Raw genomic sequence first — 19618 nt, 5'->3', positions numbered from 1 at the left:
GCATTTGTTTATGTCATACCAAGGCACCAGTGCTCCCCTGTGGAAAAAGAGCACTTTAAATCCAATGTGTGTGTTTGCAATTACAGAACATGCATGTTTCCACATACCTACTTATCATGCGCAGTTCTGTGTGCACGAGAGCGTTGACGTCATAGCCTTAATGATAATTATGATGGTGTTTATTTATCTGCGGAGGTGGAAAAAGGTAGACAGCGGTTGAATGAGTGCAGTGTCGGTGCTGCTGAGAGCGGAGCGCGAGCCAGGAAGAGCGAGGCAGCTAGGGAGAGGGAGAGCGGGGAAGAGGGGTGAATAGTTCTCTGTGTGAGGAAAGGGAGAAAAGAGAGAGCCTCTTGTGGTGTGTTTACATGTCAATGTAGTTCTTCGTCTGATTGATCGTATCTCTGTGCGTATTTGTCACCGAGTGGGTTTCCACTGGGCTTCCCCATGCTATACTTTAAGTGGGACCATTAGGTCCATTATGTGTTATGCAATAATCTATTGCGGCATGTAATTTAATTTAGTAACTCTTTGGACATGGTAAGTAATGTCTGGCTTAAGCTAAGAGGTGGAGTGTATTACTACTGGTTATTCCATCACTGTGATATATCATAGCGTGAACATACCAATCCCCTCCATCTGGCAGCAAGTGTAAATGTAAGCTTGGCTATATTACATAACATGTTACTTGTTACTTGTTAGACGCTTTTATCCAAAGCGACTTACATACTCAATACTGTGTGCAAGGAGCAATTTTGGGGTGAAGTGTCTTGCCCAGGAACACAACGACATGCTGACTGCAGTGGGGTTTGAACCTGTGCTCCCCTGATCCGAACACCAACACACTATCCACTGCGCCACACGCCTCCCTATATGCTGCTTTGGACTGAGGAAGGTGAATTTTATAGGAGAATTACCTAAATCTTATATGCTTAATGGAAATTAGCGGTAACCCTTAGTAAGAAATCTGTATTTACATCCAGATAAAAAAATGGTTTGTTTGTTTTCTAAGGGCGGTGGTGGCGAAGTCCATAGGGACTTGGCTTGGGAACCGGAAGGTCGCCAGTTCAAATCCCCGAAAGACCAAGTGCTACCGAGGTGTCCCTAGACTGCTCCTAACACTAGGATGGGTCAAATGCAGAATGTACATTTCCCCTCTATGGGACTATTCAAGGGTATATAAAACCATGTTTTTCTGACGTGGAGTCTCAAATACAATGCAGTCGTCGACTATAATCAATCTATTTAATGAGACAAATGTGTTGATACCAGGGTGTTATAAGGAAATGACCCATCACCAGCAGACACGCTCTGCCCGGCTTTGAAGCACGGTTCATATAATGTGGGAACAATTGAGCTGTGAGTGCAGATCTGAGTGTTTCCTGAGTTTAGAGCCACTAAGGAGCTGGTTAAATCAGGCTGGTTGTCATTATTCAACAAGCAAAGAGGGGGAGTAATGGGGGGAGAAAAAAGATTGTCCCTTGGATGGTAGTATGGAAAGGAGGGAAGAGCCAAACAGAACAAAGAGATCGCAGAAGAAAAGGAGTCATTAGTTTGTTTTCGCCTTAAGGAGGAATCTGTTTGGTTAAGTATTGGAAAATATCTGACATGATAATAGGATGCAGGAATTTTAGTAAAAGTAGTGAAGTTGATTAAAAAGGGGGCAGGCAAGCATTCACAAGCTGACATACACAAACAAACATGCATAGATAAAAGAGGGAAGAGGTTGTTCATCTCCAGTTACAGCCAATGAAACATTGAGTGTGTCAGTCACCGCAGTGTTTGTGAGGTGTCAGGTTGACCCCCCTCAGGAAGGAGGGGGGGCGGGTAATGGGGTTTTGCAGGGGCTGAAGTCATGTGCATGCATGCCTACCAGTTTCTGTTTGTTTAATGAAGCCTCTCATGTGTAAAATGAGTCTTAACACCTGATCAGATGCAGGGTGTCAGTCTAACCGAGGGTGCTAATCTGATACAGTAACTTTGTTAGACCATGTCTAGACGCAGATGTATGGTCGTTTTCTGTGCGATAATCATTAACGTTATCACATAAGATACAAATAAGGTTAAGCATCGATTAAGGTTCACATTAAAAATAGTGTGGTGGTGCCAATGGGAAGTGTGGACTGTAGTGTGCCTGTGTTTCTGTCAGTGTTCCCTATAGCTTCCTTAGGTACATGACCCTACAGTTCCCAGCGAGTAGAGCCTCGAGCAGGCCGTGAAAACCCGGCAACAGTTAGACCATTTAGGCCAGAAAAAGACCCTGATAACGCGGCCTTCTGCCCCTCCCCTCCTGGGACAGAGGTGTCACTGTTTTGTGTCCTGCCGAGCAGCGTAACAGACCATGCTGTAGTCCGGTGTTGGGAACCCACCATGGCAAGTTCCATTTCTTTATCCATCTGCTACTGCTCAGCCTGGGATCCTGTGTTTATGATGACAAGGCCCTGACAGGGCAATAATGATGCTGCCTAAAAACAGCCAAATTTGGTTGGATCACAAGTGTCAGTGACCGACAGAGGACTATCTGTTCTATCTCCCACTTCCTTTCTGCTGTGGTCCTCTAACACAATGATTCCCATTCTCACGTTTTATAAGTAAATGAAGAATATTAAGGGAGAAGATGCAGATTGCGGTATCAGTGCCTGAAGTGAGGAAATCACTGCAAAGTAAACCATCCCTGGGTGGCCCCTATTCTTCATAGATCTTCAGCGGATGTCCTGAGTACAAAAGGGCATCTAGAAAGTAACACAAACAACCCAGCCCAGCTCATAGGGTCATTTGTTAGCCATCATTATCATCAATAATTCCATAGTTCTAAATACAAACCATGTCATTTGACGTTGGTGTTTATACTTTTTCTCCAGAACGAAGACATCCTGAGGAAGAGCGTGATGTCTAGTATAACAAAAGGCTCTTGATTAGCTTTTAATGTGAGTGTTTAACACTGATTGGGTGTAACGGGTGTAAATAAAGACTGAATGAGATATATTTAGAACACAGTGTCTGTGAGTTGTTCAGCGGAACAGAGCAGGGATTACGGCTGATTTCTGTATTGTATTTCCATGGAAAATGAGCCAGGGGTGTCGGGACTCGACAGGGAACAAAAGACGTCAGAGCTTGGGCATTGTGATTCTCCTGACTGCCTCTGACACTCCAGGCTCAGCTCCCTCATCTTTAACTCCACCTTTGTTTTGGAAAGACTCACTGTTTACTGCATTTACTTTACCAAAATCCTAAATAAACCTTCAGCAGAAACACACAAACAGAAAGCTTGTCGAAATAATCTTTCCACGATTTGGTGTAATCATTTAATGAATGATGTTTTAGTGCTGACAGGCAAGAAGAGTGTAGAATACATTTTATTTGGCCTGTATTAGCATTACATTAGCCAGAACACCAGACAGTAAGTAGCGTGCAGACAGTGTGCACAGCTTTAGTTATTGTAGGAGCTGAGATATCTCCGAATAGATGAGTGCTTATCCTGTGCGAAGACTCAAATGTTCACACTTGCACTTTCAAAAAGAGTGTAACATAAAGTAATTGCTTGGAAAATCACATAGCAAAATCTGAAAAATGAAGACATATGTTGACCACAGCCTATTCTCAGTGTTTTGTTTTTTTTTAAGATTAGGCAATAGGATGATAGGAAGCCATGGATAAGGAAGATGGAGGCGCTTTGAAGTGGGAAAAAGAAAGGGGCCCGTCAGGTATGTGCACTTGAAGGGTTGCTGAAAGAAACATCAGCTCAGCAGCAGTGAAAGAATGTGAGAAATATATTTCCAAACTTTTACCCCTCAAAGCCAATAACAACTCTGGGATATGAACTTTGAAAATCATATATTTCAAAAGACAATTGTTTTCATCAGTTTCTAAAGCCCTCACAAGGGCAACATGTCATCAAACCAAGCTGCGTCCGTTATTCCGTGTTCATTCCTTCATGATTCCCCCAGCTGTACCGAAAGACACCATCAAAAGCAGGATTAAGGTTGGAAACTAAAATCAAAACACTAAGAAGCATGTCCTAAGTGATAAAACCTAATGGCAGTACATCAGTTGAGAAGGAAGCTTACTGATTAATTCCCTCTGGATTTACTAGATAAGCTGGGTTGACTGGTTGATTGAAAGATGGCCAGATAAAAGAGGGAACACTGTGTTTTCATATGTGCCCTGTCTCAGGTGGCTTTGCCCTGTGTCACATCAGGTATGTCCCTGATTAGCATGCCCAGAGGCCAGCTGTGTTCCTGACACTGTGCTTCCTGTCTGCACATCTACACATTCTCCCTTCTTACAGTGGAAAGTCAGCATACTCCTTTCTTTATTAGGACATATGTAATACAATTCTATCTTAACACGAGCAGGGTCTGCCACAGAAGCTCAGAAACCTGCTTCAGGTTCTCTTATAACAATGGCATTCCTCCCCCCTCCTCCCCAGACTTCACATTTCATTCAGGAAGCAGACAGCGTTTATGAAGAGCGACGCAGACAACAATCCTGCCGAGCTGAATGGAGAGATATATAATCAAAGCTGTGTTTTCTGGTGGATTTGCAGAAATCTGTTTTCATCAAAACTCTTTAGCGATGCTTCACCCGGGGAGAGCACTGCAGACATTCAAAACAAGGGAGGGGGTTCAAATGGAAAGAAACACGGTAAAAAGGCAGGGCCAAAAGAGAAACAAGACTCTATTTGACAGAAAAATAAGGAAAATAGCAGAAACAACATCATTCAAATGTCACATTGGTCATTTGGGGAGTTTTAGAGGTAATGTGCATGTCTGTAAGTATGACATATTTGCTCCTCTAATAGCAGTCTGGCAGCAGGTGGGGGGGCAGGTCCCGGCCAGGTCCAGATGAACGCTCACAGAGCTGAGTCACTGCTCGTGGATGGGACTCAAGAGATTTATTAGATTAAACTACGTGAGTGTCGCTAGCTTTGTTTTGGCAACCAAGTGAGAACACTGTTTTTCAACTGGTGGACACAAAGCTGGAAAGTGGGGGGCTGCCGAGCTGTCAAAGGGCCAAGACGGACGCTCCCATTTCAGAGGAGCAGGGTCGTGATGACAGAACAGTGTAATGCAGGTTGAGCGCAACATGTTGCCTTGATGCAGTGGTTCTCAAACTTTTTCTGTCAGGCCCCCCCTTTGGAGAAAAAAAAAAGTCGGGTCCCCCCAACACAAATAGTCACGTAATGGGCCAAGTTAACATTTATTAAAAAATACATCAATATGAACGTGAGCATTCCTTTAAAAAAAAAAAAAAAAAACACTTTGCTAGAACAGTGATAATAAATCAATGCTCCATAAGTCTGTGTGCTCAACAAAATAAAAACATAATACAATTGTGCAATCCCTTTGCTAGAACAATAAGTTATTATACTTTGCCACTTTGCAATCTGTGCAAAAAAATGAAAAGAAAGAAAATGCTGATATTTGGCAGAAAAGTGTGTCTTATCACAGGTGGCTGCAATGAGCCTGTTTTGCACTGCACATTTCTTCAAAACGGGGTTGCAGGCTCAGTGGCGGCGCCAGAGATTTATTTTGGGGGTGCTGTGGGGTAGCTTGACATTTCATAGAGGGTGCTCAAACATGTAGGGTTTCCCATTAATGTACCGGTCGCTACAGTGGAATTTTCTACTGCAACAATCCCCACGCAAATACCCGCGACTGTTAGTATAAGCAGGAGTAAAGTGCTATTTTTATAGGTGGGGAGTGGACCTAACATAGGGGGGTCCGGGGGCATGCTCCCCCGGGAAGATTTGTTTTAAAATATTGAAGTTAAATGCATAAATCTGGTGCACTTTGAGAGCAAAATGAAGAGATACATCTCTCAACACCCATATGAAACAGAACTGTAAACAGATTTACTTTTTCTTTATGGATATTTTCCTTTTAAACTGTATTCTTGTTTTACTGTCATATAGTATTTCATACCTGTTTTTCATTTATTCTCTTATTTTTGTATAACTATAATGATCCTATAAACGTGTGCCTTGGAAATAATTGTTTACATTAATCGTGACCAAACCGTTTGAGACCCACTGAGATAACTAATCTCAGTGGGTAATCTAAACACTGAGAGAGTCCTTTACCTCACTGAGCTGAGGTTATCTGAGCCTCTCAGTCTGACAGGAGAGGACTCTCCTCCACCTTGTTGTTGAAAAAGCTCCTTATATCCGTTAGCGTAGCTCGCTAGCACCAGAAGCTAACAACAACGATCTCCGGTACCGGTGCGTTCTCTCTCTCTCTCTCTCTCTCTCACTCGTGCACGCACACAAAATGGCTCGTTCCACACACACACAGAGCCAAGCTTTAACCTGAAATGAAACACAGAGACCCAGACGTACTTGTACTGTACTGTATCATATTATGTTCGAATCAATAATTTTTCAAATTATGATTTTCTTTTTTTCAAAACCATTTTTTCTCCTGGTCTCTCGCGCCCCCCCTGTCATGCCCCCCACTTTGAGAAACACTGCCTTGATGTAATGTAACTCTGGGAGCGCCACCTGAACTCACAGATACACGGCACAGATGGTAACACATTTATTAGCGTTAGAGGAAGAATGATTGAAGGGGAGAGATAGCAATGTAGATTGAAAAAGGAAGTCAGAACAGGGGAAATATTTACAGAAGTAGAATGGTTTAAGTAGACAAATAGCTCATCAATAGACTCTCAATCACTGCATGCTTTTACCTCCCCTCTCTTCCTCTCTCTTATATATGTAATCAAAGTGCTGCAGTGACCTAACTCTTTAATGAGCTACAACATATCAAACTTCCCAGAAGACCCAGCTAGCAACACAAGCCCCCTAATTTATCATAAATATAAAACCGAACAGAAATAGCTCGCAGGCTCCCGTCACTATCACTTTGCCAAGAGGCTTTCAGTGCCCCTCTCAGTGGGAGGGGGAAAGAAAATATGCGTGAGGTAGTTAAGGAAAAGTGAGCAAGACAGACAGGTTCCTTTTTTAGACACAATGCAATAAACCACCCCACTCGCCTGCTGACCCCCTCCCCCGTGCAACATTTGACCACATTGGAGCTCGGGGCAGAATACCATGTAAAGGGTTTGTTGCACAGGTGGGATCGGTTTCTCTGCCTGGGGCTAAGCCATGGCTCCAGTAAAAGCATAATCAGATGTGTGCACATATACGAGACACATGCAGACATATAATTACCAGCATGTACACACACACACACAGATTTGCCTGGAGACACAGATTCCATCCCTTGGGGATAAAATAGAAAGCACAATGGAACAATTTACTTCATGTGTTTTAGAAGGTGGAAGATAAGTCCTGGGGTCACAAGTGTGTAACTGTATTTTAACCACGGTTTTAACTATGATGTCATATTGGGGAGCCCCCTGTATCTATTTAGGGCTTAGAGTGGTATCCGCCAAGTTGGCCAAGTAAGAAAGAAAGTCTGACTGCGTGACCCCAGTTCAAGCTCGACGTTGGCCTGCACATGCTCCTTTGAGTGTCCTTATTTAAGACAGTGCAACCCCAGCAGTTTAACGCTCTGCAAGTGGACTACCCTCAAATAGAAGAAATAAAAATGTCCTGGTGAATGAAGTATATCACTTCACGCTTTTGAGCTGCAACGATAGGCCCCTTATCCTCTCCACGGTGGTATCCCACTGGTGTTAAAAACAGCGCTATAAAAAAGAATAACAGTGTGCAGCTCCTGATAAAGAAGCAGGCAGGAGTTTGAAAAGATAAGGAGGTGATGAAGGGTTTTAACAGCGGACTGCCCGGTGAACTCCCCGGTTACCGAAGCATATCTGCTATTTATCACTGTTCTTCCTCCCAATCGCTACCGAAAGCTCACCATCCTCCCCACCCTCAAGTTGCTCGTTACCCTTGCTCTCCCCCTTATCCGCCAGCCATGTATGAACTCCCTTTACCTCCTTTCTACATCAATTTATATGAGGAAAACACTGATTTCTCCCGTAATTCTCGAATGAATGATATCACTGCTGAGGAAGACACTGGAAGTCCAAGAGGACACACAGAGAGCCTCGAACACACAGCCAGGCCCAAGTCATTGAGAATAGCTGACCGCTGACGTAGCTAAGCCATAGTTGTGGGGGGGGAAAGTCCCATTAACAGAGCAGAGCTGACTGACTGGATGCAGCTGTGCTTGGCAGAGCCTGATCTGAGACAAGCTGAATGATCACCTGCAATGCACTGCACAGCGTAGCGTAGCATAGCTGATCAAAAGAGTGAAGAGGGCACATGGTCATATGAAGTGGAAATTAACCATTGGATCTTAAATTACACTGAACTAATAGTGTGTTTTGTGTATGTATGTGTGTGCGCATGTGTGTGTGTGTGTCTTAGATTGAGAGAGAATGAGAGAGGGATGACTCTGGAAATGATCAGAAGCAAGCAGAGTTAGGGCCAATAATAAAACCACATGTTTTAATATCAGTGTCTTGTGGTTTGACTCAACCTTTTAGATGAGCATTTTTTCGAATGATGAATGAAAAATGTAACATTGTATTTCAAAGAACAAGAAAAAGAATGAATAGGGTGAAAGAGGAGAGCTAAAAAGAGCACGCAGTGGCATGTTTAGTGAGTGCCTTGAAAGATAAACCCCATATCTGAATGTACATCATTAGAAATATCTGTTGATGTGTGTTCATTCACGAAGAGTCTAGAAACGAAAGCAGCAAGTGACATTTGTGGAACATTTACCGGGTCAAAACTTGAATCGGTCAGCCTCCACCCCAATACAATGAGGTCAATAAAATGTAGTTTGTGGTGCTAAAATAAACTATTAAGAAAGTTAAATAGCAACATTTATTTTTGCGATACTCACAGCATGCAGTGAACAGTTTTCATTTTGAGCTCCTATCCCGAGTTTCAGGGGCACTGTTTCTGGAAAGAGAAGCTGGCGTTGATTTTTCCTAACGTGATTTTTCAGTGCTGTCAGCACCACAAGCGACATTCCTAATACCTTATTTGTATTAGAATGGCAGCACAAACCTCAGAGATAGATATCTCTAAAACTAGGCATGCTAGCCAAAACTCTCTGTATGGCTCGATAACATCGGGGTAGGCCTATGTGATATTTTTTGTTTTCCTAAGTTGGGTGAACAAACCCAAGCACCCGGCACAGGTTGGTTCCCTCTAAAAGTGTATACAAGGACTGTTAGGTGGCCCTGTTAAAGTGTCCGGTGATTTATTGCTAAATCACCCTGATATCTGAACATCTGCCTCGTGGCCCTGCTCCAACGGAGGCCTAGAGGGGCCGCAGGAGCTGGGGAGGGAGGAAGGGAGTGACCGAGAGGTGAGGAGTGACAGGAGAGAGAGTGTGAAGCTCAACATACAGTGATGAGAATTGATGTGAGGTGAAGTGAGGTAAACTGAGTGGAAGAAGGCGATGAGAAAAAGCTGGCCCTCTCACAGAACGTACAACAGCAATTGATTGATGCTAAATCTCTGTAGAGTGAAACATTGACATGAATAACATAAACAGTTAAAGGCCGCCAACAGTCAGAGGCCAAAGTACACGTAGTAATTCCCACACATGGCACACACATTTTACGACTATTTGTTGATTCCCTGGGACAACAAAACCTAAAAAAAGAGCCTTATCACAAATTATATCTCAGCTCAATATGCAGATGCTCTATCTGAAGAAACAGTTTGTAATTTTCCCACAGAGTAAGACACATGATAAATTGGCCTGTGTCATTACAATGGGATGTGACCGCAACTGAGAAAGAGAGGCAGGCTGGGATTATTTGTAAACTGAAGGTCACAGCTGAATGAGAAACCAATACAGCATCCATCAGCTCCTCCTCTTGCAGCTGCTGGGCTCAAGGGGTTGGGGCAGTTTTTCTTAATATGATCGTGTAGTAAGAGTATTCTTAAAAACTAGACGAAACAATAACAAATGGCTTGGTTTAATTCTAAAAGAGGATAATTTAGAGAATAAGAGAACAAAGCCAAAATAACTTTTAGGTTTGTCTCAGTTCCAATTTATTTGAAACATAATGCCTGCCAGAGATTCTTCCAAGTTTCCCCGCAGCTTTTTCACACTACTGTCAGTGCAGTAATATTATGCGCTCCACAGGGATTTATATATTCTGTAATTTGTTTTATATGTTTTGTATGTATCAACACGCACATGCACACAGTTGTGCACAATTTGCTTCCAGTTACATTTCAGTGGCAACTCTCGAAATAAGTGTTGCCCCCTAGTGATGAAACATAAAACAGCACCTTGTCATCCAAAGTATGGTGTTGATGGAGCGCGTAATTGTAAAACAAACGGAAGGATCAGTGAGCTTATCTTATTTGCAGGAAAATGATCTTAATCCCCCAGCAGGGTGTCAGGATAGAGAGTCTGTCTTTGAAGCAAAGGCCAAGAATCAAGATGAATCTACACTGAGCTGAGCAATAAAAGATTTCTGTTTTATAAAAGATATTTACACTCAGCTGCCAGTTTATTAAGTAGAGCTCTAGCTCCATGATTGTGGTTTAAATGTTCTGTTTAAGAGGTGAACTAGTGTTCAAAATGTTCAAAAACTGGTCGGTCTAAAAAGATGAACGATGTAATATTCTTCAGTGTGGTATTTTGGACTTGCTGTGACCGTAATATAATTTGTTATAATTGTGTATAACAGGCAAACTGTCAATAAGATCATTTTTTACAAGAGGGTTTGAACTACTTTTCTGAGTAGCTGTGGCTATTTAAACTAGATTTCTTGCTAGGATATCTTTGCTCAATTGAGACATTTGTAGTTGAAATTCCTCCAGTGAGAAGCTTGCAAAGCTTCCCCAACACTTGATGTTTTATATATTGTCCAAATAAATCACGATTAAGTATATTTCTTTATTTTCTTGATAATAATTGTGTTTAACAGTATATATATATATATATATATGTATCCGCCACAGTTACAGTATGGTAAATCCATTGTTTTCATATCAGGCTTAAGAGCTCTTATCTGGTGAGACAAAGACAGCAGCACATTTGTGTGATATGATTAAAAGTAATTTTACTTAATGTACACCTTATTCGATACAGTTTATATGAAATAACTACATCACCATTTTTATAGTACAGTTGATCTGATGTGAACACATACGACAGTACATTTTAGGCAACTTGACATTTAAGTTACAGTAAGACAAAGAAAAGGTGAGCAATAAATGAAGCACATAGCACATTTTGGTTGACTGAAAAGGTAGTAACATAGTTGTAAATTGGAAAATAAATAAGGATTCTCTGAAGAGGGTGGACAATACATATGAGGATATTTTAAATATTTCTGGCCCCAACATATCAGGCCAACATTCGAACAGAAAAAAGAGGCCTTCATGTTTCATAACAATTTGTAAAACTACATCTTCCACAAATGAACCTGATGAATTGAGCAAATGTACTTATAGCAGAATGCTTCATCTAATTAAAAAAAAGTACTGATATTTATCAAAAGTAAACCGTTCTTGTGAAGTATGAGTTACACACAGGAGTGTTTTAAAAAGATGTTTGTAGAGTCTGTAAGCCGTGTGAACAAGAAGAAAATACAACCGTTTTAATGTTAGCGATAAGACCTGATGCTATGGAAACAGACATGCGTGGATAACCTGTTCTCACACCTTTTGAGTGTGTGTGTGTGTGTGTTTAACGCTCAGATATGAGCGGCCCTTTACTCTGGATGTTCCTCATGATGGACTGGACCACCTCTGATGTGGTGCCCTGACCCCCGATATCAGCTGTGTGCAACTGCAAGGAAAAGAAAAACAGGGTCATGCCTGAAAGTGAATCAAGTTACACAGCAACAATTTCATTAACATTTTAAATCCTCAAATTAGTCTTATTGTACAGTCATAATTTATAAATATGTTTTTTTTTTAAAGTGTCTGTATGCAAACCTTTCCCCTTGGGTAAAAATGAAATACATGTAACACATCATCTCTAAAAAACCTGTCAAAGCAGCATGCAGTCTGCTGCTTTGCGTGATGGGCAGATCCGTTTTTTAAATAGCTCAAGGACCGTGATTAATGTAAATCCCACACAATGTAAAATCAGATACCATACAGTGTAGCATTTCACAAGAGCTTTGTGACACTGAAAGGCACGATGCTGCTTTGTGTGCATGTATTGTGAAGCCCACTAGAAAGCATGCCAGACCTGCCACCAGTCCTCTAAGCCTCTGTCACACAACAATGGCGTGTTAGCATGGTGGCAGCGACAGGTGAGGGGAGAGGCTGAAGGAAGACTTACCCTGGTTTCATTCATGGTGGAGAGGATTGCATTTCGGATCATTGTGGCGTAGTCATAAAGCCTGTAGACAAACAGGATAAAGAATGATTTATTTACTGTTATATTAGTCACAGCAGTACATCCTGTGTATGTGCTAAAAGTATTTTATGTGAATGAACTTACTTGAGGTGGTCCAGCATCATGCAGCCGGCCAGCAGCATGGCGGTGGGGTTGGCAATGTTCTTTCCTGCGATACTCTTCCCTGTGTTCCTTGTGGCCTGAGAGACCCAGAAAATAAAGAAACACATTCTAAATTACAATATTTCAGGCAGACATGATTGTTTATTTTCTTATAAAACAGAATGGACTGTGTTGTATTCAGCATGGTATCCCAGAGACTCACCGTTTCAAAGACAGCATAGTTAAGGCCATAGTTGGCCCCGGGCACGAGGCCGGGCCCCCCCCACCAGGCCAGCACACACGTTGCTCACCACATTCCCGTACAGGTTGGGCATCACCATCACATCAAACTGCTGGGGCTTGGACACCAGCTGAAACACACAAGGAAAGTGTTAGGTAAATAATTTAGATCAGGGGTGTCCAAACTACGGCCTGCGGACCATTTTGAATCGGCCCTCAGCAAATTCAAAAGGTATAATGACTTAAAGTGGACCTATCATGCTATATTTGAATAATATAGTGTAGGACCATACCTATATAAGGCATATTTATACTTTTTTTTTTTTCAAAATACCAAACAGATCATGCATTTTAGCCATGCTAGATCTGTTTTAGCAAGGGTTGATTCTGTGAGCAACAGCACCATCTAGAGGCCTGGCATATGTACTACAACGTCTCCAGCGCTTTCGAACGGCAATGCCGTGGTTGTCTCCTCCTGATTGGTGGAGTTGGCCCAATAGCCGTAGCGCCATCGTCCTGACGTCAGGACAGTGTTCAAATCTGGATCAGTTTTTATCAGATCCGTTGCAGCCCCTTTTTTAGAGATTTGGGTATGGAGGAAAATGGAGAGGGTTGTGTTTTCTGACACTTGGTGAGTTCCCTGGAACACCGGGGACACATATTCATGTATAAAAGACGTACAAAAGTGCATTTTGCATGATAGGTCCCCTTTAAGTATAATAGACTTCTGCTTGTCTTATATTGTGCTTCTTAAATATGTTCAAATATATTACACAGTATTCATGTGTTAACAGGCCAATTTTCATATAAATTCAATCAATTAAAGTTGAAAACATGTTCTAACAAATCTAAGTTGATAAGAAAAAAGCCCAATAACTATTATAACATAACATATTTCCTCTCATAAGCAATCTGAAGCTTCTGTTTTAAGGAATGAGCTGCTAACAAAATGAATGAAACCCTATGGAGAGCTGTGATGTATGCTGTTTTTTTTATCAAGAATAATTTACCTACATTGGATTGATTTTTCCAACTTATAACTGAACGTATGAGGCAATATACCTCACCTCTAGGGAGTGGCCCAGCCATTCGCATGTTTTTCTGTATGTGGCCCTCGGTGAAAAAAGTTTGGACACCCCTGATTTAGATAAAGCAAAATGGACAAATTCAAAGGATTTCTCGTTTAATCTTCCATCACCTGCATGGTGGTGTTGTCCACAATCATGCTGTCAAACGTGATGTCTGGGTAGCCAGAGGCCACTTCTCTGCAGCACTGCAGGAACAAGCCATCACCCAGCTTCCTGTTGGAGCAGAAAGGTCAAAATCATCATTTCCACATCAAGAGACTCACAACATTACGCAAGACTCATGAGTCCAGACAGTTATGGCACGATACATTAGCCTCGGAGTAACTCACATGATGTTAGCCTTGTGCACGGCGGTGACCCTGCTACGACCTTTCTCCCGGGCCAGTTTGAAGGCATAGTCAGCGATCCTGAGGGAATTGGTCCTGGTGATGATCTTCAGACACTCCACTACCCCTGATACACTCTGAAAGAAGACGGATTGGAAAATGTTTGATTAATGACAACAAAAGGTCCAGTAGGTGGTGCTGTTAGTAATGTAGTAACATAGACCTCATTCACCAAGACATTCCAAATAACAAAACCTTGTATTGTTATTTGAGTGCTGACTTTAGTCAGTTCTACAGTTTTATAATACAAAGCATTATGGTATTTTTAACACTTCCTTACTGAACAAGTAATAGTTTCTCACGCATCTCTTTTTGTCATTTCAAAGCCACTACTGATGCTTCTTAATAAAAGAGCTTGTTTTGCATTTCCTTCCTGCAGAGGTACATTTACTTCAGAACTAGGTCAAGTTTTTTTGGAGTAAGGTGCGCCACCCTCTTTAGATTTTTGTTCTTTGAAAAGGCAACCTCAGGCTGTAACGGCAGCTTAGTGTCTACATACAAACATAAGTCTTGTGCAAATGTCAAAGCATTCTAAACGTTTCATAAAGATGGCCACTGAAAAACAGCATTTCATGTGGATTTGTCATGTCTGGCCAATATAAAAACTGATCAAGTATAGTCGATCAATGTTTAGCCGTAAGCTAATGATGCACTTTTATAGTGGCTTTTACAAGAATACACAAAAACCTAAGCGTGCTTCAGTTATGTCTGACCTCGTGCTCCAGACTGCTGTACTCTCCCTCCGTGTTCTCCCTGATGATCATGATGTCGATGTTCTTGTGGCGAGTCTGGACTGCGGGGAGGGACTGGCAGTGCATCACATTGGCATACAGGTCTAAGTTTGTGCTGTTGATACATAGAAAAAGAGGGGGAGCAGTGTGAGAAAAAGTTTTTAGAGAGTACTTGTCCATGGACAAGTGAGTTTGGCAATTTACTTGTCCGAATACATTTTTCACTTGTCCAGAATGGACAAAAATTGGGGCCACTGGAATCTTCTTCTTCGCCAACGTATTTTACATTTTCCCACGTTTTTTACGACACCGCTAACGTAAGTGAGCGGTAAGGTCTTACTGCATCACACATGTAGGGTTGGGTATAGTTTGGATTTTAACGATTCCGGTTCTGCTTTTCGATTCCGGTTATTTTCGGTTCTCGATTCCGGTTCTTTGAGAGGGTAAAAATAAGTCCCATGACAAACTGGGAGAAAAACATATTTATGAAAACATTAAGTCAAATCTGTATTCCTATTTAGAAATCACTTCATACCGTTTAATTTCTTACGGTTATTGAATACAATTATATAAAAATAATCTCTGCATTGTTTAGTTAGTTCTATGTGGTGCAGTTTGAGAATGTACAATTGGCCCAGTCTCCTCTGATGTTACACTGCAACCTGCCTGTGAGACAGAGTCCAACCACACATGTCCAACACATAGGCCTAATAATAATAATAATACATTATATTTATAGCCTATAGGCCTAGCGCTTTTCGACAACTCAAAGACACTTGCATGCTTACACATGTCCTGCAATACACATGCTGCAGCTGCCCAGCTGCTCACTGTTTGTAAAAATAAATAAATACTATTTTCATTTCAATAATGTATTTTCTATACCCTGCTTCATAAACAATACTGACATCCCTGTGCTCCTCCGAGTCTAGGGGTCGGGGGATGTGAGGACAGCGCGAGGACACAGACAGGGAGGCTGCTTTACTTCATAAAGGAAATGGCGTCAATATTAACAACGTAGGAGCTAAAACGCTTAATAACCTTCATTACGTGTTAAAGAAAGAACATAAGAAAGTTTGACAAAGATTAGGCTGTTAAACGGGCAGCGGGTCCGCTGTGTGTAGAAAGAGAGAGGGAGAGAGAGAGACGCTGAACTGCACCGTGCAGCGATCAGATGATCCGGAGCAGAGAGAGAGAGCTGCGGTCCACGGGGCTCGGCCTCGCCTCCTGTCCTCACAACTCTTATTAATCCCGGTACCGGACAATTGTTATTTGTTCCTACTCGGAACCGAGTTTTGCTTCCCAACCCTGCCACTGTGCTACACGTACCGCACCGCACCGCCCCGCCCCCGTCTAACAGTACAGAAAGCGGCGAGATGCATTTCCTTAGGAATCGACAAGCAGAACCGAAACTAACATTTCTAAACGAACAATGGCGGACACGGACAATTTGCGAATGAGTTCTGCCTTTTGTAAACTGAGTTTATCAATAATTTGTCAATAAATGAGGGCTAAAAACGTCACTTGTCCGCCGGACAAGTCAATTGAAAGATCTACTTGTCCGACATTGTAAATAACACGTCCCGGACGGTGGGACGTGTGCTTTTTCGCACAATGGGGAGGGTGTGGGTGTCAGGAGTAAACAATGTGCCAACTGACATTACCAGACAGAAAGGACCAAATTATGGAACAAATGTAAGCCATGGGACAAAAGAGAGCATATATCAGGGGAATATTTCATTAAAGCTCTTACCGTAGGAGATTATTTCTGGATTTGACAGATGGTGCCATGGTGTGTATGGTTTCAATGTTACCTATCAGGAGAGTTGAGAAATGTCATAGTTAAACTTTAGTGTCCCGGTCTTATTATAAACTGCATGCTTCTCACAGCTGTGCTTGTGACACAGAAACAAAGGGGTTTGCTTGCCTTTGAGGGCAACACCATTACGGCGAATGGCCATGATGGCATTGTTGATATCATCCTCCGACTCATCAGCAGAGTTGACATGAACCACCTCGAAGTCCACCGGGACGCAGCTAAACCTACAGCACGAGTACAAACAACCACATAGTAAGGCAATATCAGCAGGCAGTAGTCAACACTTTGGAGAGGATTTAGTTTAAGTCGAACCAACCTGAAAACCTCTCTGACATGATTGAGCAGGTCTGGGCCGATTCCATCTCCAGGTATCAAGGTCACAGTGTGTCTGCCTCCATACTTTGCAGGAGGGGGCTGAAACATTGGCATGTTATATATTATTAACTGAACTTAAAAAGGACCAAACTGTTTTGTTTTACCCAACTACAAATTACCTGTATGTTGCTGCATAATAACACATTGTGGGTGTTCATACTGTTCCCTGAAGTTCAGAATAAAAGACTAGTCCACTAGCCTAAAAGTAAGAAAACAGTCTAAATGTTTAAATAATTTCAGAATATTGTCCATTTAAAATAGGCACTGTTAACGAACAGCTACTTGTAGCAAACAAATGCTCTTGTTTTCTTTTTTATTAAAATACAAAGACACGGCATTTGATTTCAGTGCAAATTATGTCAATATGATGTTTACATGTGAAGTATATTAAAAAAATAATAGTTTTTATAATAAGTTAAGGATAGCAATGTTTAATCGACTTATCATGCACATCCCAAGTTACTATGATACAATATGTTAAGATTGATTATCAAACTTTCACTTTCAAACTAACAACAGTATAATATATAAACCTTTCCATAGATTTCATACTTTAGTGAAAAGAAACAAATAGTGGCAGCCTTACTTTGGTATGTGTTGACAATTTACATAATCTATAGGTAATTGCTAACAACTGCTTCTCTGTTGTTGTTGTTGTTGTTGTTGTTGTTGTTGTTGTTGTTGTTGTTGTTGTTGTTGTTGTGCATATGTTATTAACTTGAATGTTGGATAATGAATTATTGGGCGAGAAAAAGCAAAATCTCCAGTACAGTTCAGCAAAGCACCAAGAATGTGATGTGTGACAGTAATGTAAAGCAATAATAAGTTGATAGTGTTATATCTAGGGCTGGGCAATATATCACTTTGTTGTCATTGCCATCACATTGCTGCATTTGCTGATTTTTTATATTGCGAGTAAAGAACGATCTTGTTATTAAACTAAGATAATAATGGAACTACTAAGACAGATATAATCAGTGTTTGTTTGACATCTGCATCCATGACCTTACCAATGCAGTAATGAGCAGCAATAATGACAACAGTTTTTGTGTTATTTCAGATTATAGATTTGTTTTCCTACATCACACAGCCCTAGAATGAGAAATGTAATGGTGTGTGTTGTTTGTGAAGTCATGAAATGATGTTTAGTCAAACACGTCAGAGTCAGTTACTTACAATGTTGTCTCCCTGTTGTTGAAAATGGACACCAAGGAAAGCAGAAAAGAGAAAGTTAAGTTTGGAAGTCACATAAAAGAATCCAGGCAGTAAGGAGGCATCATAACTATCCTCCCCCAAGAGAGATATGTAGCACCCCCCAAAACATCTACCAAGGGTACCTTACTACTCCCAAAGTTAACCCAAAGCCATAAAGCTGGGAAAATACAGTATAATGAGCAGATGTGATTTTTATTGAATTACTCATACAATTTATATTTAAATGGGCAAAATCACATATACTCATTCTTATAAGATTAAACCCCACAGATACAATCTGATTTACTCACATTACGTGAGCTCCTATTCCTGTGACTTGTCAGAGTTGTCCCAAATACCTGAAATACAGAAAAAGAGAGAAGCATTTCATTATCAGAGGGTCTGCGTTATTTAGCACAACTGTAATGCAACACACTCTTCAATATGTGCAGTTTAAATTATGTCAAAGAAGCATGCTATAACGTTATGATTTTTAGCATATGACCTTGTCTTCAGACAAAATAGTCTAAGAGTAGAATGACAACACTCTCACACAGAGCTGAAAAACACCAACGTTTGCAACTGATGTGACAACAGCGATGTGTCTTGTCTTACTTTAACCGTGTTTCCGAGGCGTCCACCCCAGAAAGGATTAAAGATTTTGGACATGGAGAGCACAGCACTGTGGGCAGCCATCTTGATTCTGAAGCAGTGGTCGCTTGAACGAGATTAGGCTTGTGCTCGCGCGATAGTTACAATGTTATTGTTTTTACGGGTTTTAATTTTTTTAACCCACAATAAAGATCATACATGTCTCACATACAAATTAAATAAAACAATACGAAGGTCATCTGGAAAAAAAATGTGTTTAAATTGTGTCAAGGACAATTATAATATAATAATAATAAGAGGGGCAACAATAGGGCACACATCAAAGTATTAAGGAACTAAATATTTCTCCACAAATCACTTGATATTTAACTAAGAACACTTTTCAAATAATACAAGTGAATGAGGACGTTTTTTTAAAATAATTGTAAATATGTATTTATTACATTATAGAGTGGTAGATATCGTGACAAGGAGGGAGAGTCAAGCTTCAATAAAGATCTGTTAAAATAATAATGAAAAATATAGATAATGGTTAAATAATAATAAGAATTTTGGTCACGTAAACAACTTTGCAAAAAATAAATCTTCAAAAATAAATGTTCAACAAGAATGAAGGTCTTGTCTGCACATTTAGCTATAGATGAATCAAAGATCCAGAAAGTGGGAAAGTTGCATTTGGAGAAACCATTCCTGAATGAAAAATGTAAAAAGGTCAGCTCAGATGTCAGAAGGCTATTCAGGGCAGAGATGCGGGAAATATTTTAGGCACTTTGGCTGATAG

General features: G+C 41.0%; 1 protein-coding gene across 1 annotated transcript; it reads right to left on the bottom strand.

Annotated features, from left to right (window-relative positions):
- Positions 1-10984: 10984 nt before the first annotated feature.
- idh3g (isocitrate dehydrogenase (NAD(+)) 3 non-catalytic subunit gamma) lies at positions 10985-18941 on the bottom strand. The gene is given in 14 exon segments (XM_034145371.1): positions 10985-11732; positions 12234-12294; positions 12396-12490; positions 12616-12675; positions 12677-12763; positions 13831-13933; positions 14050-14183; positions 14820-14952; positions 16591-16651; positions 16765-16880; positions 16973-17070; positions 18208-18219; positions 18537-18584; positions 18841-18941. Coding segments are annotated over 14 exon segments (1191 nt in total). The 5' UTR covers positions 18922-18941; the 3' UTR covers positions 10985-11630.
- Between the last annotated feature and the right edge of the window lie 677 nt (positions 18942-19618).

This window comes from Trematomus bernacchii, unplaced genomic scaffold (genome assembly GCF_902827165.1).
Source record: "Trematomus bernacchii unplaced genomic scaffold, fTreBer1.1, whole genome shotgun sequence".
Classification (NCBI taxonomy): domain Eukaryota; kingdom Metazoa; phylum Chordata; class Actinopteri; order Perciformes; family Nototheniidae; genus Trematomus; species Trematomus bernacchii.
The sequence above is the reverse complement of the archived record's forward strand: the minus strand, read 5'-3'. Positions and strand labels throughout refer to the sequence as shown.